The sequence below is a fragment of the Grammomys surdaster genome, unplaced genomic scaffold, assembly GCF_004785775.1.
Source record: "Grammomys surdaster isolate TR1022 unplaced genomic scaffold, NIH_TR_1.0 142, whole genome shotgun sequence".
Classification (NCBI taxonomy): Eukaryota; Metazoa; Chordata; class Mammalia; order Rodentia; family Muridae; genus Grammomys; species Grammomys surdaster.
Genome location: NW_021604600.1, coordinates 1,504,198 through 1,530,600, shown reverse-complemented (window position 1 = coordinate 1,530,600; position 26,403 = coordinate 1,504,198). Strand labels below are relative to the sequence as shown.

The 26,403-nt window shown below is 37.4% G+C and overlaps 1 protein-coding gene across 2 annotated transcripts in view; it reads right to left on the bottom strand.

Moving 5' to 3' along the window:
• The window catches only part of LOC114618480 (ATP-binding cassette sub-family A member 3-like), a 187,718-nt gene that overhangs the window by 63,279 nt on the left and 98,036 nt on the right, over positions 1 to 26,403 (bottom strand). Inside the window, exons 9-14 of one of the 2 annotated variants that reach the window (XM_028764249.1) lie at positions 26,171 to 26,325; positions 24,585 to 24,740; positions 24,046 to 24,256; positions 22,091 to 22,241; positions 2,411 to 2,509; positions 867 to 1,038 (exon numbers count right to left, since the gene is read on the bottom strand). In XM_028764249.1, the coding sequence (XP_028620082.1) occupies positions 867 to 1,038; positions 2,411 to 2,509; positions 22,091 to 22,241; positions 24,046 to 24,256; positions 24,585 to 24,740; positions 26,171 to 26,325 (944 nt within the window). The remainder of the gene's footprint in view (positions 1 to 866; positions 1,039 to 2,410; positions 2,510 to 22,090; positions 22,242 to 24,045; positions 24,257 to 24,584; positions 24,741 to 26,170; positions 26,326 to 26,403) is intronic. The other variant, XM_028764248.1, reaches the window with a different exon arrangement.

The following is a 26,403-nucleotide window of genomic DNA, read 5'->3' as shown; positions in this document are numbered from 1 at the left end:
TTGTGAGTGGAGATGTGGGAGTGGGTGGGTGGGTGGGGGCATATCCAGGAGGAGGAGGATGGGATAGGGGGTTCCTGGGTTGAGGGGGGAAAGGGAATTACATCTGAAATGTAAATAAAATAGCCTACAAAAATATTTGAGAGATACAAAAAAAGAATGTTTTAGTAAAAAATGGGAAAATCAGGCCATGTGTAGTGGCACATGCCTTTAATCCCAGTACTTGTGAGGCAAAAACAAGCAGGTATCTCTTAGTTTGAGGCCAGCCTGGTTTATACAGATTGCTCCTGGCCATCCAAGAATACACAGTGAGACACTGTTTCAAAACAAAATGAAGAAAACACACAAATGTTGGAATTTTTTGTGTTTTTATTTATCATATAATCTTTTTTCTTTCACTTTGAACACTCCTCATAAAATGATTTTATTTTGCCAGGCACACATAATGTTATTCAGAGAGGAATTACTTGATCAACAAATGCCTTCTGAACATGGTAGTTATAATTCTTTGGTTATAACTGAACAAAGGGAGTGTTTCTAATGAGAACTTTAGAAAAGGGATTCTGAGAGATAATAATGGTGAGAGGAGCATCTGGGATTTTTATCTACAGATCATTTCTCTCAGATCAAGTTTCACAGATTAATTCATTTCTAGCTGGATAAACTGAAAGCATCTTTTAAAGTTTAGACATCAAAAAATATGATATACCAAAGGAAAATTACTATCAATTTGACAGTAGAAGGGGACATGGAAGAAGGTGGTGAAAGAGAACTTGCTAGGGGCTAGAAAGAGGAAAGAGAAGGGGGAACCTGATATAACCATATTTTAAATAAAATATATAGAAAATTACAAATTATAATATGCTTACCCCAGTGTTAAATTTAACAGTAGCAATTTCACTCAAATAGGGAAAATTTGGTTTGCTGTAATTTCTGAGCATATTCACATTCTGCTGGTCATCTTGTCTCATCTTTTTGTATGTCAAGTAATAGGGTTGGACAGTCTGAATAGTCCTTTGAGGAGCTGCCAGCTTATTGACCCTAAACAGATATAGATACACAGAAGAGCACAAAGTATTTTCTTTTGATTATAGTCTGAAATTATTTTGCTTCAAGAATATGAAGCCAGTCTATAAAATAAAATAATATAGAGTACTGATATTGCTCTTGGCTGCTTCCCAGAACTTGAAACCCTAGAGCTAAGGATACTACATATTTTGGACACAGGATTTAGACAATCGAGCTGGAACTGACCTGGAAGACTCCTACCAAGGACTAGCTCTCACAGTAATAGAAAAAGCTATTCAAGATGCCAAGGGAGAAAAGGAATCAATAGTCCTGTGCAGCTGTAAAAGCCTCCAAAGCATAATGATCAGCTTGGCTAGATGTCCTCAAGGGTACAATAGTGGCACTTATATCTTGGGGGCAACCAACAACTGTCTAATTGAACTTAAGTATGCTTGATAGGAGAGAATTCATACCTTGTGCTAAAAACCTAGCCAACTACTTGAGGAGAACTTACTATAGACATTTTCCCAAACCATGTTTACCAACTACATTCTATATACCTATCCTTATAACCACTGATAACTGTAGTTCTCAACCTCATCAATGAAGTTTTTTTTTTCAACAGAGAAAGACCATTAAAGATATGTACAACTGTTGAAATGCAGAAAAAAAATTGTGGAATGCCCAACCTCAGTTGATACATCTATAATACAACTGCTACATCTAAGGCTCAGGGAACAGCACAGAAGATGAGGTGGAAAAACTGTAAGAGACAGAGGAACAGGATATCTGCTGTGTTATAGTGTCTTCTATATACTACAGGGAGTTGCATCCACGAAACTGTAACATTTATGGCTGTCTAAACAAGTCCTGCATAATGACTACACCAGTTGATACGTCTTTGTGAATTGGAGAAGTTTCACAAAGTCCCACTCATAAAGAGCTATATTCAATCAATGGCTGATAAGAGAGGGAAGATACTACACCCAGGAATGAGCTCCCTAATAGGTTATCCAATCCTGAGTGGTCATCCCTAATATATAAATATGAGAAACACTAGACGAACTCAGTAGGGTGTGTGTGTATGTGTGTGTGTGTGTATCTCTGTAAACAATAAAGACAAGGTAGTAAATCTGAGAGCAGGCAGGGAGGAGTTGAAGGAGAGAGAATATGGCTGGAAATGATGTAAATACAGTACTCACTCATGAATTTCTGAGAAAAAAGTAAAAAAAATGACACGTATTAAGATTCAAGTTTAACATCTTTATACCTCAGCTGAATATACATGGAAATATATTGCTATAAAATAGCATATTTGAAAATGTAGTGACACTTTATTTCAGCTGTAAAAGGGTGATGTTTTTTATTAAATTAACATAGGCGTTTCCAGGTTATTGTAACTCACTTAAGGAAAACCTCTTCCATTGTAGTGATTGAAGCTCCAAAGTTGGCAATGCCTAGTGTTTTCTGTCTCATTTCCAACTCTGTAAACAAAGTTTCAAATCTGTGAAGGAAGAAGGAAAAAGAAGGAAGAGTGGGTGCTGGATCTGGTTAAATTATATACTCTTTGTTCATTTTATTTCTCAGTAATGGAATAAAATGTAAGGGCTTCAGTTTTCTCCATTTAGTATTTTAAACTGTATTCTTTCCTATTATTTTTTCCCTTTTTAAAATTATTATGACTGCGAATGGAGGTCAGTGGAAGAGTGTTTTCCCAGTATGCATAAGGCCTTGAATTCAATCTCCAACATTGCAAAGAAAATAAATTCTTTTTTTAAAAAAATAGCTAGGAAATTTCAGAAGACTTTTATGTTAAATATAAGGAGTTGATACATTACAATGGAGAATGACAAATATAACATTAAAGTCATTAAAGATTATATTCCATATAATGAGTTTACCACATATCTCCCCAATATATCCCATGGAGAAAAGCAGATCTTCCTTTTTTTTTTTTTGACAAAATGCACAGCTTCAATCTAATAATGAAGCAATAAAATCCAGACATTAATGAATCTACTTTACAAAAAAACTTGCATCAAAAAGTGTGAAAGCTATAAAGACAAAATAGATAACACATGATAATGTGACACATATTAAAGAAGCAATGATTCTTCTGTGGAAATTCAGTTTGGGTCTTGGACTAAGAAAAAAAATGACCAAATTCAAAATCTACAGATTAGTTACTAGTATATCATACCTAATGTCTTGAAGAATCTTTTTTTATTCACTTAAATTTTTTTACAATACATTTTGACTATATTTTTCTCTTCCTCAATTCCTCTTAGATCCTCCCCACCTGCTCACACAGCAATTTAATTTTTTTCTTACAAAAAGTATATTTTGAAGATCAAAAAAGAACTCTTTTCATAAAAAAAATCAAGCCAAGCAAGCAAGCAAACAAACAAACAGAAAACACACAAAAACATGGAGTCAGTCTTGTATTGACCAACATGGGGTTTGCCCTGAAGTGTAGTCGATACACTCAATGTGACTTCTTTGTAGAAAACTGATTTTCCGTCTCCTAGCAATTGCAAATAGCTTCTTGGTTAGGAGTGGAGTTTTTTGTGCAGTTTTGCCTGGCTTACACTTGGGTAGGTCTTATGCGTGTTGCCATAGCCTCTGTGAGTGCATATGTAAATTAGACCTGTTGTGTATGGCAGAAACTGCTTCCTTGAGCCACCCATTCCTCTGGTTCTTATAATCTTTCTAACTCCTTTTCTGAATAGATCCCTTAACCTTCAGTGGAAGGCTGTGGTGAAAACATCTCATTTAGGGCTGAGTGCTCCAAAGTTTTTCACTCTCTCCACTGGCCAGCTGTGGCTATTTACCACTTATTGGTAAATAGATGGTTACTTACCATCTATTGCAAGAAGCTTTTCTGATAAAGGTTGAGTGAGGCACTGATCCATTAGTCTAGCAATATGTCATTAGGAAACATTTTACTACTAATTTCATTTAGCAAAATAATGGTAGTAGGCTTCCCCTTTGGGACCATGACCTATCTAATCACAGGTTTTTGACCACTTTAGCAGTGTCAGGTATGGGCTCCATCTCATGAAATGGGCCTTGAATCCAATAAAAAAGTGGTTGATTGTTCCTGTAACATTTGTGCCACTATTGCATCCGTGGGTATATCTTATAGTCAGGTTACTGTAATAATTTAAGTTTCTAGTTAGGCACTAACTTGATTTCTCAATGCTCAATGGCATAAACGGTATCTTCAACAATAGGGCTTACAGTCAGGTTGTGGATAGTATCAAATAGCATTAGCAAAAGCCTACAATGCTTGGGAGGAAAGGCTATGGGACCCCTTTGGTCAATGGTTCAACAAGATGTAATCCACTTCTGGTAATAGGTGTTTTACTTGTATCACAAATGTCTAGCTGGCACATTGTCTCCCATATTATATAGTAATAGGAATAATTAAATTTCTTTAACTCATGTATGCATTTTAGTTTCTACGGTAGATGGTTTTCAGACTTTTCTAAAGACCTTTACTATTAGTTTCCCTTCTGTATAATTCCTTGCTTATCCTGTCCTCCCATGCCTTTCCCTATTTAATCCTTTTCTAGTTTCCCCATTATTACTCTGCAATTCTATATCCTATTTTCACTTTCTTGAAAGATCCCCCTCATCTCTTTTGGTTTCTTATTAGATACTTTTAGCCTCTGTGGGTATTCTAAATGAAACATCAAAGGCTTTAAAGTTAACATCTACGTATAAGAGTACACATGCAATATTTGTCTTTCTGGGTCTGAGTTATGTTCCTTGGGATGGTTGTTTATAGCTCCAACAAATTTCATAATTTTATTCTCTTAACATCTGAATAACTCCACTGTGTAAATGTGCCACATTTTCACTATCCATTCATTAGCTGATAGATATCTAGGTTGATCTCAATTTCTTGCTGTTATGAATAGAGCAGTAATGAACACATATGAATATCTCTGCAGTAAGATTTTGAGAATCCTCCACACTGACTTCCATAGTGGCTGTAAGCATTTTCACTCTTGCCAGCCATGGATATATGTTTCTCTTTCCCTACAATCTTGCCAGCATGTGCTGTCATTTGGTTTATTCACCTTGGCCTTTCTGACTATGGTAAGATGAAATCTCAAAATAGTTTTAATTTGCATTTCCCTATGGCTAAGAATTTTGAACATTTCTTAAGTACTTCTTAGCCATTTGTACTTCATCTTTTGAGAACTATGTTTAGTTCTTAACCCTGTTTTAAAATTGAGTTGTTTCCATAATCAAGATTTTTGTTTTGTTCGTTCTTTGTATATACAAGTGATTGGTAAACATTTTTTTGCCATTCTGTAGGCTTCCTTTGTGTTTAAATGATGGTGTCATTTGAGGTTCCATTTATTAATTGCTGTCTTTAATGCCTGCACTATGGATGTCCTGATCAAAAGTCCTTTGTGTATTGATTAATTACAATGTACTCTGTTTGCAATCAGATTCAGCACATCTGGTTTTGAGGTCTCTGATCCATTTGGAGTATAGTTTTGTGCAGGGTATTAGACTTTCATTCTTCTATATGCATTTATCCAGTTTGACCAGAACTGTTTATTGTAGATGCTATATTTCCTTCAGTGTATATTTCTGGCCTCGTTGTAAAAAACTAATCTATATTGGTTTGAATAATTATGCCAAGAACTTCAGTTCTATTCCATTGGTCAATCTGTCTGTTTTAGATTTTCAGTTCTATTCCATTGGTCAATCTGTTTTTATGCCAATGCCACACTGTTTTTTAATTACTACACCCCTATAGTACAGCCTAAAGGGTTGAGTGTTGATATTTCCATTATTCAAGATTGTGTTAGCTATCCTGGGTTTTTGCATTTCCATGTGAAGTTTAAGGTGTTTTTTTTTAGTTCTTTTTTTTTAGAATATGAATAATATTCATAGAGTTTTTCTGTAGACTGCTTTTGGTAGGATGGACATTTTCACAATATTAATTCTATTGGTCTGTGAGAATGAAAGATCTTTTCATCTTCTAGTGTCTTCTTCAATTTCTTTCTTCAGGGTCTTAAGGTTTTTTATTATACAAATCTATCACTTGCTTGGTTAGAGTTATTCCAATATATTTTTTGAGGCCAATGTGAAAGATACTGTTTCCCTTTATTTCTTTTTCAGTAAGTCTGTTATTTGCATAAATGAATGCTACTAACTTTTGTAATATTAATTTTATATCTTGTTGCTAAGATGAAAGTGTTTATCAGTGGTAGACATTTCCTGGTATATAATCATATCACCTGAACATTAGAATACTTTGACTTCTTCCTTTCCTATTTATATCCTTGATCATTTTTCTTATTGTTTTAGCTAAATAGTCAAGTCTTATATTCAATAGGTAGAGAGACAGCAGACATCCTTGTCTTATTCCTGATTTTAGTGGAAATACATTGGGTTTTTCTCTCTTTGGCTTGATATTGGTTGTAGGCTTGCTGTAAATTTTCTTATGTTGAGGTCTGTCCTTCATATGCTCAGTCTCTCTAGCACTTTTACCATGAAGTAATGTTGGATTTTGTCACAGGCATTTTTTTGCTCCTGAAAAGATGATCAAGTAGCTTTTGTACTTCAGTCTGTTTATGTGTAGGATTCCATTTATTGACTTACCTATGTTGAACCATCTCTGAATTTCTGGGATGAAGCCTACTGGATCCTGATTGAATGATCTTGATACATTCTGGGATTCTGTTTGCAAGTATTTAATTGAGAATTTTTGCATCTATGTTCATAAAGGAAATATCTGTAATTCTTTTTTTCTTATCAAGTATTTTGTGGTTGGATATCTATCAGGATAACTGTGGCCTTGGAAAACAAATTGAGCAATGTTCCTTCGTTTTTCTACTTTAAAATAATTTTAGGAGTATTGTCATTAACTCTTCTTTGAAAGTATAGTAGGATTGAGCCTTAAAACCATCTGTCCCTGGGCTATTTTGGTTGGGAGACTTTATTTTTATATATTTCTTATTTTTCTCTCATATATCGCCTCCTGACCACACTTTTCTCCTCCCATTACTCTTCACACCCTCTTCCATCTCCTCTCATCGCCAGAGCACCCTCTTCCATCTCCTCCCTTCTTTCCCTTAAGAAAAGAGCAGGCCTCCCAGGGATATCAATCAAACATGGCATAATTTGCAGAAGATATGATAGTATACATAAGCAACCCCAAAAATTCTACCAGAGAACTTCTACAGCTGATAAACAACTTCAGCAAAGTGGCTGGATATAAAATTAACACAAATAAATCAGTAGCTTTCCTTTATACAAATGATAAGCGGGCTGAGAAAGAAATTAGGGAAACAATACCCTTCAAAATAGTCACAAATAATATAAAATATCTTGCTGTGACTCTAACCAAGCAAGTAACAGATCTGTATAAGAAGAATTTCAAGTTTCTCAAGAAAGAAATCAAAGAAGACTTCAGAAAATGGAGAGATATTCCATGCTCATGGATTGGTAGAATTAAGATAGTAAAAATGGCCATCCTATCAAAGGCAATCTATAGATTCAACACAATCCCCATCAAAGTTCCAACACAAGTCTTCAAAGACATAGAAAGAGCAATTCTCAAATTCATCTGGAAAACCAAAAAAATCCAGAACAGTGAGAACAATTCTTAACAATAAAAGAACTTCTTGGGTAATCACTATCCCTGACCTCAAGCTATGCTACAGAGTAATAGTGATAAAAACTGCATGATACTGGAACAGAGACAAACACATTAGTCAATGGGATAGAATTGAAGACCCAGAAATAAAACTACACACTTATGGACACTTGATCTTTGACAAGCCAAAAATATACAATGGAAAACAAAAGAAAGCATCTTCAATAAATGTTGCTGGACTAACTGGCAGTCTGTATGTAGAAAAATCGAAATAGACCCATATTTGTCACCTGGCACAAAGCTCAAGTCCAAGTGGATCGAGGACCACAACATAAAACAAGATACACTGAATTTAATAGACGAGAAACTAGGAAAGAGCCTCAAACTCATTGGCACAGGGGGAATAGTTCCTAAATAGAACTCCAATGGCTTATGCTCTAAGATCAAGAATTGATAAATGGGACCTCATGAAACTGGAAAGCTTCTGTAAGGACACTATCAATAGGACAAGTTGGCAACCTGTTGATTGGGGAAAAAAATCTCCCCTAATCCCACATCCTATAGAGGCCTAATATCCAAAATATATAAAGAAGCTAACCACTAAAAAGCAAATAACCCAACCAAAAATTGGGGTATAGAACTAAACAGAGAATTCACAACAGAGGAATCTCAAGTGGCCGAGAAGCATTTGAAGAAATGTTCAAAGTCCTTAGTGGTTAGAGAAATGCAAATAAAAATGACTCTGAGATTTTACCTTACACCAATCAGAATGGCTAAGATCAAAAACTCAGGTGACAGCTCCTGTTGGTGTGGATGTGCAGAAAGAGGAACACTCCTCCATTGCTATGGGAATTGCAAACTAATACAACCACTCTGGAAATCAATCTGGAGGTCCCTCAGAAAATTGGAAATAGATCTACCTGAAGACCTAGGTATACCACTTTTGAGCATATACCCAAAAGATGCTTCACCATGCCATAGGGGCATGTGTTTCACTATGTTCATAGTGGCATTATTTGTGATAGCCAGAAGCTGGAAATAACACAGATGTCCCACAACTGAACAAAGGATACAGAAAATGTGGTTCATTTACACAATGGAATACTACTCAGCTATTCAGAACAAGGACATCTTAAGTTTTGCAGGCAAATGGATGGAACTAGAAAATATCATCCTGAGTTAGGTAACTCAGACCCCAAAGGACATATATGGTATGTACTCACTAATAAGTGGATATTAACTAAGATGTACAGAATACCCAGGATACAACCCACAGAATTTAAAAAGGTCAACAAGCCAAAGGGCCTAAGTGAGGATGCCTCAATATCACCTGGGAGGGAGAAGAAAGCAGTTATGGGGGGTGAGGGGGCAGAGTGAGGGAGAGATCTGGGTGGGAAAGGGTACAGTTTGGGGAAAAGGAGAACATGATCAGGTATTGGGAAGGAGGAATAGGAGTGAAGCCCTGAGAGCCAGCAGAAAGAATGGAAACAGGCAACCTCAGGAAGTAGGAGGTTGGGGGATCCTTTAGAATGTCCCAGAGACCTGGGAGGTGAGAGACTCTCAGGACTCAAATGGAAGGACCTTAGATGAAATGCTCTACAGTGGGGACGGGGAAATTGTAGAGTCCACCTCCAGTAGAAAGACTGAACATCAAGTGGAGGGATAGGGTTGCCATCCCACAGTCAAAAACTCTGACCCAGATTATTTTTCTGCCTGAAAGAATTGCAGGGACAAAACTGGAGCAGAACCTGAGGTTAAAGGAAGTCCTGTGACAGGCCCAAATTTGGATCCATCTCGAGGGGATGTTCCAAGGCCTGACACTATTACTGATGCTATGGTGTGCTTACAAATAGCAGCCTAGCATGACTGCCCTCCTAGAGGCCCAACAAACAGCTGATTCAGACAGAATCAGACACTTACACCCAACTAATGGACAGAAGTCAGGGACCCTTGTGGTTCAATTAGGGAAAAGCTGGAAGAAGCTTAGGAGGGTGATCCATAGGAAAACCAGCAGTCTCAACTAACCTGGACTCCAGAGATCTCTCAGACACTGAGCCACCAACAGGCAGCATACACTAGCTGATGTGAGACCTGCAGCACTCATACAGCAGGGGACTGCCAGGTCTGGGTTCAGTCAGAGAAGATACATCTAACCCTCAAGAGACTGGAGGCCCCAGGGAATGGGGAGGTCTGGTGGGGTGGGGTTAGGGAGTGGGGTCATCCTCTTGGAGATAGGGGTGGGGAGGTCTGGTGGGCTGAGGTTAGGGTGGGGTTATTGTCTTGGAGTGGGGGGGGAGGAAGTATGGGATGAGGAACAGTCAGAGGGAGGAATGGGAGGGGAATAAAGACTGGACTGTAAAAAAAGATAAAAGAATAATAATAATAATAATAAAAAAGACTAGGCACAAATTCTCATATTAGGGTTGGGTAAGGCAACCGACCAGGAAGCAGGCAAAGGATTTCAAGGGCAGGCAAAAGAGTCAGAGACACTCTCACTCCCACTGTCAGAAGACCCACAAAAACATCAAGCTAACAATCATAATATATTTGCAGATGACCTGGTGCAGATCCATGCAGGCTCTTTGACTGCTGCTTCAGTCCCTGTGAGCCCATGAGCCCTCAGTTGATTTTGTGGGTTGTGTTCTTCTGGTGTCCTTGACTCTTATGGTTCTTACGATTCTTCCTCAGTTGGAAGACTTAATTACTGCTTCTGTTTCATTACAGAATAAAGGTTTATTAAAATTGCTTATCTGATCTTGATTTAACTCTGGTAAGTGGTATATACTGAGACAATTATCCATTTCTTTTAGATTTTCCAATTTGGTTGCATACAGTTTTTTAAATTTATTTAATTATTTATTCATTTATTTTTTTTAATGATTCTCTGGATTTCTTCAGTGTCTGTTATGCTCCCCTTTTAATCTCTAATTTTGTTAATTTGGATATTCTTTCTTTGCCTTTTAGTTAATTTGGATAGGGTTTGTCAATCTTAATTGATTTTTCTCAGAGAATCAATTTTTTGTTTCACTTGTTCTTTGTATTTTCTTTTAATTTTTTTAATTTTTTCATTATTTTATTTATTTATTTACATTCCAAATGTCCCCCTTCCTGGTATCACCTCTGCAACCTCCCTCCAACTCCATCCTCCCTTTGCCTCTAAGAGGGTGCTCCTCTACCCACTCACCCACTCCCGCCTCACTCCTCTAGTATCCCCCTTTGCTGGGGCAACAAGCCTCCAAGGGACCAAGTGCTTCTCCTCCCACTGATGCCAGATAAAGCAATCCTGTGCTATTTACGGCACAGAGTCAGCTCCAGGGCACAGACAGAAACCAGAAGGATCATGTCCCTGGCTGTTCCTTGGTTCCTGTGTCCTGATGACTCTGGGCGGGTCCCTCTTGGGCCAGGTATTTGAGCAGATGTGGTGTTGTTACTTGTGCTCTCAGGTGTGCCAGTACTCTTGGGAGATCAGCTTTCTCCTGGTAGTATTTGTGTATGGATAGCTGTGGCACAGGATCAGCTCCCGGTGCAGAAGGAAAACCTTTCTCCCTGGAACCCAGTTGAGTTGCATGTGAAGGAAAACACCACACAAACTTAGTTCAGAATCAACAGGTAACTCAATCACTGGACACAGCAACTAGCATCCTAATTTTGTAAGCTATACTAAATTTAACTCCTCCGGTGGTGAATCCTGGTGGATCTGCCATCTAATTCAGAGCACTCTTGTTAGCTACATATTGTCCTCCAAGTTCTCCCTGTCCAAAAGCCTTCAAAATAGTCTTAATTTACATTTCCCTGATGGCTAAGGATGCTAACATCTTTGAATGTTTCTTAGTCATTTGACTTTCATGTTTTTAGAACTCTGATTACTTCTGTAGCACATCCTTGTGTTGTATTCTTAATGTCCAGTTTTAAAAGTTAAAAAAATCATATTTTAGATACTATTTTTTGGATGTTTAATTGGTAAATTGTTTTCAGCTGTTTTGCCCAAATGATAGTATCATTTGTTGTACAGGATCTTTTCAGTTTCATGAGGTGTATTGGTGTTCTGTTCAGAAAGTAATTTCTTTTGCTAATGAATTCAAGCCTATTCTTCACTTTCTCTTCTACCAGATTCAAGGATATATGGTCTTATGTTGAGATCTTTGATCCATTTGGAGTTCAGTTTTGAGGAAGGTGATAGATGTGTATCCATTTGCATTATTCTACATTGAGTCGTCCAGTTTGACCACAATCATTTGTTTAAGAGACTTTTCCCACAGTGTATATTTTAGGCTTCCTTTTAGAAAAACATCAGGTGTCCATAGGTGTGTCTGAGTCTTCAAATTGATTCTATTGGTCAACCTTTCTGTTTTTATGCCACTAGCATATTATTATTGTTACTACAGCTCTGTAACACAACTTGAAATCTGGTATGGTGATTCTTCCAGCAGTTGTTTTATTATTCAGGATTGTTTTGGCTAGTGCGTGTGCATGTGTGTTTGTGTGTGTGTGTGTGTGTATTTCTATATGAGGCTGAAGACTGATTTTTCAGTTTCTATCAAGAATTGTGCTGGGATTTTGATGGAGATTGCATTAAATCTGTATATAGCTTTTGGCCACTGTCACTATATTCATCCTATTGATTCATGAACACAGATCTTTCCATCTTCTGATATCTTCTTCAACTTATTTCTTCTGTGTCTCAAGGTTTTTAATTATACAAGTCTTCTTTCTCTTGCTTAGTTATCCCAAGATACTTTATTTTTTAGGCAATTGTGAAAAATACTGTTTTCCTGATCTGACTCTCAATTAGTTTGAAATCTGTAGCTAGAAGAGCTAGTTATCTTTGTGTGTTAGTTTTGTATCTAAATGCAGGGGTCTCTGAAACTTTCACAGACAGCTGAGAGAGATGAGCTGTGGGAGGCAAGAAGGTAGTTCAGCTCAACACAACTTTGTAGCAGTTGTTTCAAATATTTGGAGCCTAAATCTAACAGAATAGAGAGCAGAAAATATCCTTGAACATATTGGCACAGGAGATAACTTCCTGAACAGAATGCCAATGGCTCAGGCTCTAAAATCAACAACTGACAAATAGAACCTCATGAAACTGAAAAGCTTCTGCAAGGCATAGGAAAATGACAGCCTACAATTTGGGAAAGATTTTCCCAACCCTGTATCCAACATAGGGCTAATATACAACATTTATAAAGAACTCAAGAAATTAGACACCAACAACCAAAATACTCCAAATAAATACAGGTACAGAGCTAAACAGAATTCTTAGCAAAGGAATCTCAAATGGCCAAGAAGCACTTAAAGAAATGCACAGAGTCCTTAGTTGTGGAGAGCCTTTGGTGCTACTTTTAGAAATTTGTTCCTTATAGAAATTTGGAAAGTAATTGTCACTGGGCTCAAGGAAATAAGTTAGATAATAGTATTCACTTTTGGGCTAATGAAAGGATCATGGTAAACACAGCCAAGGAATGTGTGACTTCCCTTTTGTTTTGGTAATCCTGATAAGCCCCCAGTCCCAGTGACTCAGGGACTTTATTGCTTTGTTTGATTACTACTTGGTGTGATCTCTTTGTTCTTTGCCTTATTTGATTACTTTGTCTTTAATGTAAGAACGGACCCTATTCTCTCCAAGTGCCTAGAATGATATAAAAGCTGGCTGGGAAAAATTAAAGCTGCTTCAGCCTCAGTACTGGCTGGAGTCATGTTATAATGTTTGTCGAATTGTCTTTTTCATTTCAATCCTCACTCCTGTGGTTGAGACTCTGTTGACTGACTGAGCTGGCTTGCTCACTTAGTCATCAGGGAAATGGACATCAAAATGACCCTGAGATTCCATCTTACACCCATCAGAATGGCTAAGACAAAAAACTCAAGTAACAGCATATCCTGGCAAGGATGTCGAACAAGGGGAACACTCCTCCATTGCTGATGGGAGTGTAAACTTGTACAACTTTGGAAATCAAGTTGGTGGCTTCCAGGGAAACTGGAAGTAGTTTTTACCTCAAGACCCAACTATACAACTCCTGGGCATATACCCAAAAGATGAGCCACTATACCCCAGGGACACTTGCTCATTTATAATAGTCAGAACTGGAAACAATCCAGATGTCCCTTAGCTGAAGAATGGATAAAGAAAATGTAGTACATCTACACAATGGAATACTATTCAGCTATTGAAAATAAGGACATCTTGAACTTTGCAGGGAAATGGATGAAACTTGAGCATATGATCCTAAGTGAGGTAACCTAGAGCCAAAAAGACATGTATTACCATACTCACTGAGAAGTGGACATTAGCCATAAAGTGCAGGATAACCATGCTACAATCCACAGACCCAAAGAAACTGGGTAACAAGGAGCTCCCAAGGGCAGATGTGTGAATCTTACTCAGATGGGGAAACTAAATAGTCATTGGAGGTAGATGTAGAGGGAACTTGGTAGGAGAGGGGATGAAGAGTAGACATCCTTGAATTTTTCTTGACTTTGAAGGAAATACTTTGAGTTTCTCTCTTGTAGGATGATGTTGCTTATGGAATTTCTATAAAATACTTTTATTATGCTGAGGTATGTCCTTTGTATCCCTAGTTTCTCCAGGACTTTAATTATAAAAGGGTATTGGAGTTTCTCAGAGGTCTTTTCTGAATCTAATAAGATGATTATATGGTTTTGTCTTCATTTTATGTGGTGGATTACATTTATAAATTTACATACGTTGAACCATTCTTGCATCTTTGAGATGAAGCCAACTTGATTATAGTGAATAGTATTTTTGATGTGTTCTCAGATTCAGTTTATAATTATTTTACTGAGAAATTCTACATATATGTCTATAATAGATATTGGTCTATAATTTTCTTTGTTTGGTCTTTGTGTAGTTTAGGTAAGGTAATAGTGGTCTCATGTGGTTAGAAAATATTCCTTCAGTTTCTATTTTGTGGAATGTGAGTAATATTGTTGTTAATTTTTCTTTAAATATCTGGTAGGATTCTGCACTGAATCCATCTGGGCCTGAGCTTCTATTGGTTGGGAGACATTTAAATACTGTTTCTATTTCACTAGGGGTTATGGGTCTGTTTAAATTATTTGATCTTCATTTAACTTTGGTAGATTGTAAATATTAAGATACTAATCCATTTCTTTTAGATTTTCCAGTTTGGTGGAGTATTTAAAGTATATCCTACAATCCTCTGGATTTCCTTGGTATCTGTTGTAATAGTCCCTATTTCATCTCTAATTTATATAGATATTTTCTCTTCATATTTTAATTTGGCTAATGGTTTGCAAATCTTATTCATTTTCTCAAAGGATCAACTATTAATTTCACTAGATCTTTATATTGTTGTTGTTGCTTTTATTACATTGGTTTTAACATTAAGCTTGATTATTTCTTCCTAAATGACTTTTTGGAGGGTGTTATTTCTTTTTGTTGTTATAGATATTTAAGCTGTGCTATGAACTTACCTTAGTCCAGAGGTTTGGGTATGCTGTATTTTCATTTTCATCCAGTTCACAGCACTAAGTTCCTACAATAAAGACTGCAGAGATATCATATTTGTTTTCCTATCTTGTTTCTTAACACCTGAGATTTTCTCTTCCATGTTGTAATCTTTTGGTGAGGCTTCAATCTGAGTTCTGTTCAACTTCCTAAAATTTTCACTTCCTATTTTATTTCACTTTGGGTTTTCTTTAGTGATTCTATTTCTACTTTCATATCTTGAACTGTCTTCTTGTGTTTTAATGATATTCAGCAAGGTATATTCATAACTGCTCTTCTGAAGTCTTTGTCTTGTGCTTCAGGTGTATTATATTTCTCAGGGCTTACTATAGTAGGGTTGCTGGGTTCTTGTGGAGGCATATTATCTTGGCTGTTTATAGTTTTGGTTTTGCACTGGTGTATAGACATCTGGAGTTGTGACTGAATTGTGTTTCTATGTGGTGTCTGGTCTTGTCTTTGTTGGATGCATATTCTGTACTCTGCTTACTGTTGCCTCTCTGGATCTTAGGCAAATGGAGTGACTGTGGTGTCCCTGGTAGCATTGGTAAAGTGCAGATAGGATTGTGGGTAGGAAAGAAAAAAAGGGGGGGATAAGGGCTATGAGAAATAGCTACGGGGATTCTGTCTATTCTAAGAGGTGGAGTTCTCAAGGAGTTGTGTGGTGGTGGTGGTTCCTGTAAGTAGAATACAATGGGATGAAAAATAGTCTGGAAAAAGAGAGGGATGAAAGTGCTAAGGGGACCCATGGTCTGTACAAGAGGTGGAATCTTTAATAAATGGTGTTGGGCTGGGAAGAGGAGTAGCTGGGAGTGTATTGCTAAAGAACTGCAGGTGAGACAAGAGAGACTAGAATGGAGGAAAGGACACATCTCTTGAGTACCAGACTGGTGTGGCCACTGGAGGGTCTCTGGTAGACACTGTTTCTGGTTTTCTCTTACTGAGGCTATGGTGTGCTAAAAAAAAGAAAAAAGAAAAAAGGCTTATCATGACCACACTCTGAAAGACCCAACAAGCAGCTGAAAGAGTCAGATGCAGATATTTACACCTAACCCACGGACAGAAGCTGCTGACCCCTGTGCCTGAATTAGGAAAAAGTTTGGATAAAACTGAGGAGGAGGGTGATCCTATAGGAGGACCAGGAGTCTCAACTAACCTGGACCCCCGAGATCTCTCAGACACTGGGCCACCAACCAGACAGCATACACCTGCTGATACGAGGCCCCCAACACATATATAGCAGAGTAATGCCAGGTTTGGACTCAGAGAAGATGTGCCTAATCCTCAAGAGACTGGAGGCCCCAGGGAGTGGGGAGGTCTAGAGGGGTGGAGGGTGGTTGGGTGAGGACATCCTTGTGAAGATGGAGGGGGGGTATGGTATGTGGAACAGTCAGAGGGTGGACTAGGAGGGAGATAAAATCTGGACTGTAAACAAAGATTAAATAAAAATAATAATAATAATTAAAAAAGGAAGTGTTTCTGGATACTGGAGGCTGACACAAGGGAATGGAGATGAGCTAGTAGAGAAGGCTGAGAGGGTCTGAGAGAAAGAATTAAGTTGAAACATAATAAGAGAAATACCCAGGGAATAGAGGTGGGGTGGGAGGGAGGAGGTACACCTGTAAGCATGCTGCTATAGGATTGTAGTTGAGACTGGAAGAAGGACAGGTAGGATAGTGGAAACTGCCTCTTTGAGTCCCAGACCAGTGTCTGAACTTTTCTTTTTGTGTAAAATAAAATTTCAATATTTTTGCTCCATAGGAATTTCTAGTTAACAGTTATAAAATGTTAGTAGACCACTTCTTACTCTAATGCTTATCATGGGACCAGGTAGATAGGAAGAGGGATTTATCCTGTCAAATTTTTCTGTACCTGTTATCTGACATAAGTTACTTTTTTAATCTAATAAAACCATCAGTTTATTTTCTAAGCAATTTAGGGACTACAGTTACTGGACAACAGTGTATTCACTTAAATTTTCTCCTGAAATTATAAGACACGACAATGGAGTTGTGGAGTAAAAACTGCCTAATGGACACAAAAGGTTTGAATATCAGGGAGAGTAACATATTCTTTTCTTCTTTTTAATTTGTATAATAGTAACATTGAGGAGTCTAGAAAATAATTTTATCAGGAAATCTATGGTTTGCTTTCTATTGCTGTGACAAACATCATGACCAAAACAACGTAGGGGAGGAAAGGGCCTATTTTATTTTATAGGTTATAGTCCATCATCCAGTGAAGCTAACGTTGGAAGTAAAGGCAGGAGCTTGAGTCAGAAAACATGGAGAGGTGCTGCCTATTGGCTCACTTTGCCTTGCTTCCAGGCTCATGATTAGCCTATTTTATTACAGAGTCTAGGGCCGCCTACACAGGATTAGTATCTCCCACAGGGGTGTAGGCCCTCCCACATCAATCAGCAATCAAGACTACCTCTCAGTTATACCCACAGGGCAACCCGATCTAAGTATTATTCAACTGAGGTTCTGTCTTCCCAGGGAACTTTAGGCTGAGTCAAAGAGACAGTAAAAAATTAATGAGTCCAACCTAGTATATTCCTTAACAAAGGTGCCATCATATTCCCAAAGTCTTTCTTTTTACAGGTCAAATTCTATCTCCAGATAATCTCAGTTGCTTTGGCTATTGGTTCTAATCTTACTCAGTCCAGTATGATTTCTTTCCCTGTGACAATTCTTTAAATATGTTCAGCCACTTTCTAGTTCCTTTTTGATCTTCTTAATAGGATCATTAATGTGTAGTTTTCACTCATATTTTAGACCTCATACAGTTTGCTAAAAATCACTGTGCAAAAATACTATTCTTGTAATATCACTGGTTGATTTTTGTTTATAAGGGAAATACTGATCTTCCAAAACAAAATTGAAATGTTCCCTTCTCTAATTTCTCCAGAAAAAAAACTTATATATAATTGGTAATTAAAAAAATTCTTGAACTGTTTAGTACAATTTATACTTGTTTATACTTGAAGCCATTTGGCTCTTAAGGTTTTTTTTTTGTGGATTTACTTTTCTTAAGACAGGTTCTTGCTATGCTTGCCTCAAATTCCTGGGATCATGACCTTACTGTCTCAGCTCAGAACTATAGATGCAGACCCCTATTTTTGTCTTGTGGTAAGATTTAATTTTTTTTAAATTCAAACTTTGTTGTAAAGAACTTTCAAAAACAAAATAAAACAATGACAACAAACCACAGACCAAAATCAGTCCCATAGAAAATCTATACATTTCAGTGAACCTCTATACAGTTAGGGTTTTTCAAAGTATTTTTTCTTTTTCTCTGAGGATTGGATATAGGGCCTTGTACATGCTAAGCAAGTGTTCTGCATCATCAGCCTTTTAAGGAACTATTATTTCAGGTTGACCAAAGGTATCATTAGCACATTATTATTACTATTATCCTTACACTATTATTTTAATATACTGTCTATAGTATATGTAGTGATATTACTTCCTTCATTCTAAATATAGGTAATTTTTTGTTTCTATTTTCCTAATCAGTATGACTGAAGCTTTGTTAAATGTATCAGTCTTCTGACACAAGTATCTTAGAACCTTTTCATTTTTGTTAGCCACATTCTGTGGATGGAAAAATAGTAATATGAAGCTAGTTTTAAATCTCTTCCTCATTACTTGATTGTGTAAATATACACATATAAAGTACAGAGATCTGCGATTGGCAAAAAGCAAATGAAGCAATTAATCTTAGCTTGTAAGTTTAAGGAGATGACCAAGAAATTCTTATATTTAAATTTTTACCAACTTCAGTGGGCTATTCTATGACTTAAATGAGGTATAGTAATTTTATTATAGTTGTTTCTTTTCTTGCTGTCTAACAGCCTATAGCTATTCTTATGTATGAAAGCCAACTTATATTTTTGAGATGTTACTTTAATTACTTTTATATTGCTGTCAAGAGATTCCATGACCATGGCAACATACAAATGAAATAGTTTATTGGAGGCTTGCTTATAGTTTCAGAAGGTTATTGATCATCATGGCAGGGAGCTTGTCAGCAGGCAGGCTGACATGGTGCTAGAACAGTAGCTAAGAGCCTACATTTGATCTACAAGCAAGATGCAAATTGAGAGAAGTGAGAAAAGAGAGGTTAGAAGGGATGGAGGGAGAGACGGAGCTCTGCACTTTGAAACCTCAAAGTCTAGTATTAGTCAAAGATGGATATCTATGTGTTAGTAATTTTTACTAGTAGTAACATTTGATAAGAACATAAATCTGGTACAGTCCCTAAGAATGAATAATGAACACACTTAAGCATTTCTCTTAGCTAGAATGGCAAGTACAATGAAATAGCTTGATGTCTCCCTTCAATAATTCATTTGCCTAGTAGTTGAGGTCAAACAGATGTGTTGCAGCTTCTCTAAGAATTGCTATTCAATCTGCATTTTACTCTTACAGTCTTAACATTCCTCTGGGTTCCATTTCTTAGCACCTGTTTGTACACTGGAAACAGTGACATTACTGTCCATCACTAACATTAGAATGCTATGGCAAGACTGATTTCCAGAGTGGTTGTACCAGCTTGCAATCCCATCAACAATGGAGGAGTGTTTCTCTTTCTCCACATCCTAGCCAGCATCTGCTGTCACCTGAGTTTTTGATCTTAGCCATTCTGACTGGTGTGAAGTGGATCTCAGGGTTGTTTTGATTTTCATTTTCCTGATGACTAATGATGTTGAACATTTCTTTAGGTGCTTCTTGGCCATTCAGTATTCCTCAGTTGAGCGTTCTTTGTTTAGCTTTGTATCCCATTTTTAATAGGGTTATTTGATTCTCTGAATTCTAACTACTTAAGTTCTTTGAATATTAGCTCTCTATCGGATGTAGGGTTGGTAAAGATCTTTTCCCAATCTGTTGGTTGCCGTTTTGTCCTATTGACAGTGTCCTTTGCCTTACAGAAGCTTTGCAATTTTTATGAGGTCCCATTTGTCAATTCTTGATCTTAGAGCATAAGCCTTGGTATTCTGTTCAGGAACTTTTCCCCTGTGCCCATGTGTTTGAGGCTTTCCCTCACTTTCTCCTATATTACTTTCAGTATATCTGGTTTTATGTAGAGGTCCTTAATCCACCTGGACTTGAGCTTTGTACAAGGAGATAAGAATGGATTGATTTTCGTTCTTCTACATGCTGACCTCCAGCACCATTTGTTGAAAATGCTGTCTTTTTTTCCACTGGATGGTTTTAGCTCCTTTGTCAAAGATCAAGTGACCATAGGTGTGTGGGTTCATTTCTGGGTCTTCAATTCTATTCCATTGATCTTCCTGCCTTCTCTGTACCAATACTATGCAGCTTTTATCACTATTGCTCTTTAATACAGCTTGAGGTCAGGGATGGTGTTTCCCCCAGAAGTTCTCTTATTGTTGAGAATAGTTTTTGCTATCCTGTTTTTTTTTTTATTATTCCAAATGAATTGCTCTTCTTAACTTTATGAAATTAGTCTGGCAGTTTCTCAGAAAGTTGGACATAATCTTACCTGAGGATCTAGCTATACCACTCCTGGGCATATACCCAAAAGATGCTCCAACATATAACAAGGACACATGCTCCACTATGTTCATAGCAGCCTTATAATATCCAGAAGCTGGAAAGAACCCAGATGTCCTTCAACAGAGGAATGGATACAGAAAATGTGGTACATTTACACAATGAATTATTAAAAACAATGATTTCATGAAATTCATAGGCAAATGGATGGAACTAGAAATATCCTCCTGAGTGAGGTAACCTAAATACAAAAGAACACACATGACATGCACTCACTGAGAAGTGGATATTAGCTCAAATGCTCAGAATACCCAAGATACAACTCACAGACCACGTGAAGCTCAAGAAGAAGAAGAAGGAGGAAGAAGAGAAGGAGGAGGAGAAGGAAGAAGAGGAGGAGGAGAAGGAGGAGGAGGAGGAGGAGAAGGAGGAGGAGGAGGAGGAAGAGGAGGAGAAGGAGGAGGAGAAGGAGGAGAAGGAGGAGGAGGAGAAGAAAGACCGAAGTGTGGGTGCTTTGGTCCTTCTTAGAAGGAGTAACAAAATACTCATGGGAGCAAGTATAGAGACAAAGTGTGGAGCAGAGACTGAAGGAAAGGTCATCCAGAGACTGCCCCATCTGGGGATCCATCCCATATACAGTCACCAAACCCAGACACTATTGTGGATGCCAAGAAGTGCATGTGGACAGGAGCCTGATATAGCTGTCTCCTGAGAGGCTCTGCTAGAGCCTGATAAATACAGAAGTGGATGCTTGCAGCCAACCACTGGACTGAGCATGGGGTCCCCAATGGGGTCCCCAATGGAGGAGTTAGAGAAAGGACTTAAGGAGCTGAAGGGGTTTGCAACCCCATAGGAAGATTAATAATATCAACCAATGAGATCCCCCAGAGCTCCCAGGGACTAAACCACCAAAAGTACACATGGAAAGACCCATGGCTCCAGATGCATACGTAGCAGAAGATGGCCTTGTTGGGCATCAATGGGAGAAGAGGCCCTTGGTCCTGTGAAGGCTCAATGCCCCAGTGTAGAGGAATTCAAGGGCAGGGAAGCAGGAGTGGGTGAATGGGTGAACACTCTCATAAAAGCAGGGGAAGGGGGATGGGCTAGGGGCTCCGGGGAGGACCGGGAAAAGGGATAACATTTGAAACGTAAATAAAGAAAATATCCAGTAAAAAAAAGCTATGGCCACTAGGTTGGAAAACTTCAAAGAGAAAGTATCAGATAAATGTTGAGTAAACTTGAAATTTTGAGGCAAATCTTTGTTCAGTACCAGAAATACTGAGCCATGAGCTTCCTAAATCTACCTTACAAATGATAGCTAAGAAACTTGTTAAATGATAAAAAAAAAATCTTGGTTTATTACAAATACATTACTCACCAAGGTTACTAAGTCTAGAAAATGAAAACATGTTTCTGGTAACCCCCACACAAACCATCTAGAATTACTGAGATCCATACCTTGATACATACTTTTTGGGTAAGATAAATGATAATTCATTTCCTATATCATTTTCCAACTTAGCATCTGGAATATGCTGCTGAACCATTGCAACGATACTTTCAACGTCACAGTGTGGTTCCTTCTCCAAGACTATATGATATCCAGCACCTGAAATAAACCATTTAGATGACCAACTGAAGAAGCTTTCTATTTCTCTTTTTAATATGCTTAAGACCAATTTTTGCTCTTTATGGTTCAGGTTATCTACTCCTACAAGAAAGAAGATATGGTTTGCCATAAGACCTTTAGTAATGAAAATGTGGTAGCTGATACAAAAGCTTTCAAATGGCACTTTAAGGCACTAAATACATAACAGCTACCTCTAGAATTTCAATATAATCCTTAGAGAACCATGATTTAGCATATATAACCAAACATCGCTGATATACAAAAGTGAGACCCCTGTCATTGGGCTACTTATTTTGAAATAGAAATTGTAATAATCATTTATTTGCTGTTGTTGTACATCATGTATCAGACATTAATCTAAACCCCAAGGATACACAAGTGAGTATCACAAATAAAAATGTAGTTTTTCAGGATGTTTCAACCTGTAAAGTAATCATAAACTTTGAAAAATGAAGTTGGTATCTAAATTGACATTAGATAATATTTTAAAAAATGTATCTGGGGTTGTAGACAGCTTGAGAAATGGTAGCAAGCAGTTAACACCACTTGTTTTTATTGCAGAGGACCTTGGTTTGGTTCTAAGTACCCATGTGATGCTTTTCAAGCACCCATAGTGAGTTCCAGGAAATCCAATGCCCTGACCTCCATTGCTACCGGGCACACATGTGGTGTGCATACATACATGCAGACAAATACATCCTTACACACAAAATAAATTAATCTAATAAAATATGTATGAGAATATTATCAAAATACAATATACGAAATTCTCAAGGATTATGTTCTATAAAGTGGGGCTAATGTTTTGAATCTAATACATAAAGGACACAGCATGGTAACCAGTCATAGGAGATCAGTAATTGAATTGAGTGGACTCAAATCCTGAATAAATTTATGTTAATTAACATTTAGTTATTTCTATTTACATTTATACACTCTAATTTTAGACTCTTACTACCATGGCTGACATTTATAGCCTCTAGTGAAAATTCCTTCTATAATCTTAGCCCCAAATAATTCACTGCTTAAGATACCAATTTTGTCACTTATTATAGACACATATAATTATCAAATTGCCTTATTTCACTCATAGAATCTTATTTTATATGTATGAGTATTTGGCCTGCATATATGTCTGTGAACCACATGCATGCCTAGTTTCTGTACAGGAGGGTACAGGAGGGCAACGACTCCTTGGAACTAGAATTATAGATGACGATCAGCTGCCAGGTAGGTGATGAGAATTTAACCTAGATCCTCTGCAAGAGCAACAGGTGTTCTAAACCACTGAGCCATTTCTCTAGCCTTCCCTTATTTGATTAACTTATTCTGCATTACATTCTAATTGGTAATCACAACATTTCAGACTTACGTCATTATGATGGGGATTTGATACTGGTTGGCAACATGGAGATTAAAATAAGGGATATTTCATTCGTCCTCTCAATGACTGACTGACTGACTGATTGACTGAATGCTCAGTCATTTCAATCAGCCAAATAACCATGTGGATGCAGGAATACATTACAGAGACAAAGATTGACAGCAAGTATAAAATGGGTCAGCAACTTTGTGTAAAACTGCAAAAAACCATGATCAAAATACATATGAAAATCTCAAAGAACAAAAAAATTTTTTTAAAAATTATAATAATTGATACCAAAATTGCAGAATAGAGGAAGATCATTAAGTTTTAGGTATATAATCAAAATAAAATGAAGATAATATTAGAAGAGTATTACTAAGGTATTGGTATCCTAAGAAAGATCAAATGGAGTGAGACCATATATTTGTTTCAGGAATACTGAAGAGCCACAGCAGTGCAAGGTCCCCCTGACCATGATGGCAATGCGGTCACCCAGGACGTCAACTTCATCCATGTAGTGTGTGGTTAGTAAAATGGTCCGATTCTGCTTATAATACTGAAGGATATCCCAGGTGGCCCTTCTTGACACTGGGTCCATGCCAGATGATGGTTCATCAAGTATCACTACCTAAAAGCCAGAAGAACAATTCTATGATCACTGACAATTAATACTGGGCTACATTACTATTTGAAGGGAGAGCACTGGAGCTAAGGCACAGAATGACAACTAAAGTAGATGTGAACCTAAGAAAATCGCAACACTCCCAAACATTATTGTATACCAGCTGTGACAAAAATGCTGATGACTCCCTTCTTTCTACACTGTCATGTTTCCTTTCATATTCGTATCAGCTTGTAGGTTTTAGAGAGCTGAGCTGCAGAAACTCTTATACAGAGTCCCTGCTTCACCTCCCACTCTGTGCTCACATGTTCCCCTTTCTCTGCTTTTTGAATACCTTGGAGCCTCCCATAAGTGCTAAAATGATGGAGAGTTTGCGCCTCACTCCTCCACTCACTAAGCCTGATAATGTATGGTAATTTTCTTGCAGGTTAAAAGCAGACAGCATACGGTCAACTTCCATACAGTGTATGTTTTGAGGTATTCCTTTTACCTGGAAAGAGAAGCCAAAAATGCATCCAATTTTATTGTCAGAAAGAATCAAGGCTCATTAGACATTGTATAGATACAAGTGTATTGCAGATGTATCTCTAGAAATACTTTACATCTGTTTTATTTAATTCAATTAAAAGTGTCTTCTATCTTGTGTATCTTCCCTCACATTTAAGGGAAAGTTCCTAAAACAAAAATTTTCACAGACTAGAGATGTAACTTGATGGCATAGTATGTGAAAGACCCTGGATAAAGATATCTGTAGCACATTAACAAAGACATGGAACACACACACACACACACACACACACACACGTACATGCACACATCTCCATGTGCTGTGACAATATATATACTTATTTATAGCCTACTGACCATGTTAATCACAGAGAACTGTGAAAAGTAAAGTCAGCAACTGTCTTGAGAAGCCCAGAATCTAGAGTACCACTGAGACAATGGGGCATTCCACTTTCCTGTGTACCCTTTAGCATGAAGTCCAAGCAATCAAAAGCATGCAAGTGAGCTCTCTAGTCCAGACTGAGAATGAAGAGAAACATTCCAGTTTGATTTGAATGGAAAAGGAAAGCAGACAGCCAGAGGACCAAATGTTTTTCTCCTTCTTTTGTATACCAGCCGCAGAATTATCCTGGTGGGGACAGTGGTGGGAATAAATAAGAAGTCTGCAAGAGCCAAACTCTGAGGGAGGAGAAAACTTTCCCATAGCTCTGTGGCTCCATAGGGAAGGCTCACAGCCTACTCTTTGTCTTTTTGCAGATTGGATGTAGGTAGCTCAGCCATGGAAAATGATAATTTCTGGCTGAACAAATGACAAAGGAATCTGAGAAAGCAGGAAGTACAGAAAGAGAAGAGAAGCAGGAAAATGATGTTGTACAGGATGCTCACAACGTTGATATTCATTACAACATTTGTAGATAGCAAACACTAAAAACTATGATTGAACCACTTCCCAGTGTAAGATGGACCAACAGACACTATACACATGGTAGAGACTGACGTAATAGTAAAAGATCTCTGAATATTGACATAATTGTAGTAATTAAAATAAACAAATAAAAAAACAAAACAAAACTTGCTGAACCAGAAGCTTGGCAGCCCCAGATTTTTGGTAAACTACACTGTCAGGACATCTTGGATCAAGTACTGCAGAACAATATACTGAAGCCTGGCCATAAGAAGTCCTTTAAAATGCAGAGAGAAACTTTGGATTATAATTAGGTATGTTTAACTTGATTACTGAATTGTTCAATATGCAGTCAATCTGTATCAACATCAGGCAATACCAGACTTATAAGTTTAAAGTTTTTTTATAATAGTAAAATAGATTTAATTTAAAAAATTAAAATGAATAGATCTGCATATCAAAGAAGGAAATTTTACCAAATAATTTTATAAAATATACTTCTGACTCACCATACAGTAGAAAAAAAGGTGTTCTGATAGTGTCAAATCATCAAACAATAGGTCGTGTTGAGGGCAAAAGCCCAAGTTTTTTCTAATTTCAATCATGTTATCTGAAATATTATATCCATTAATATAGGCCTCTCCTCTGGTAGCAGCAAAACGACCTAGAATTACATAGAAGACATGAACTAAGCTAAGTTTTCATGCAATATAAACAATACAATTGCAAGTTCATATTAGAT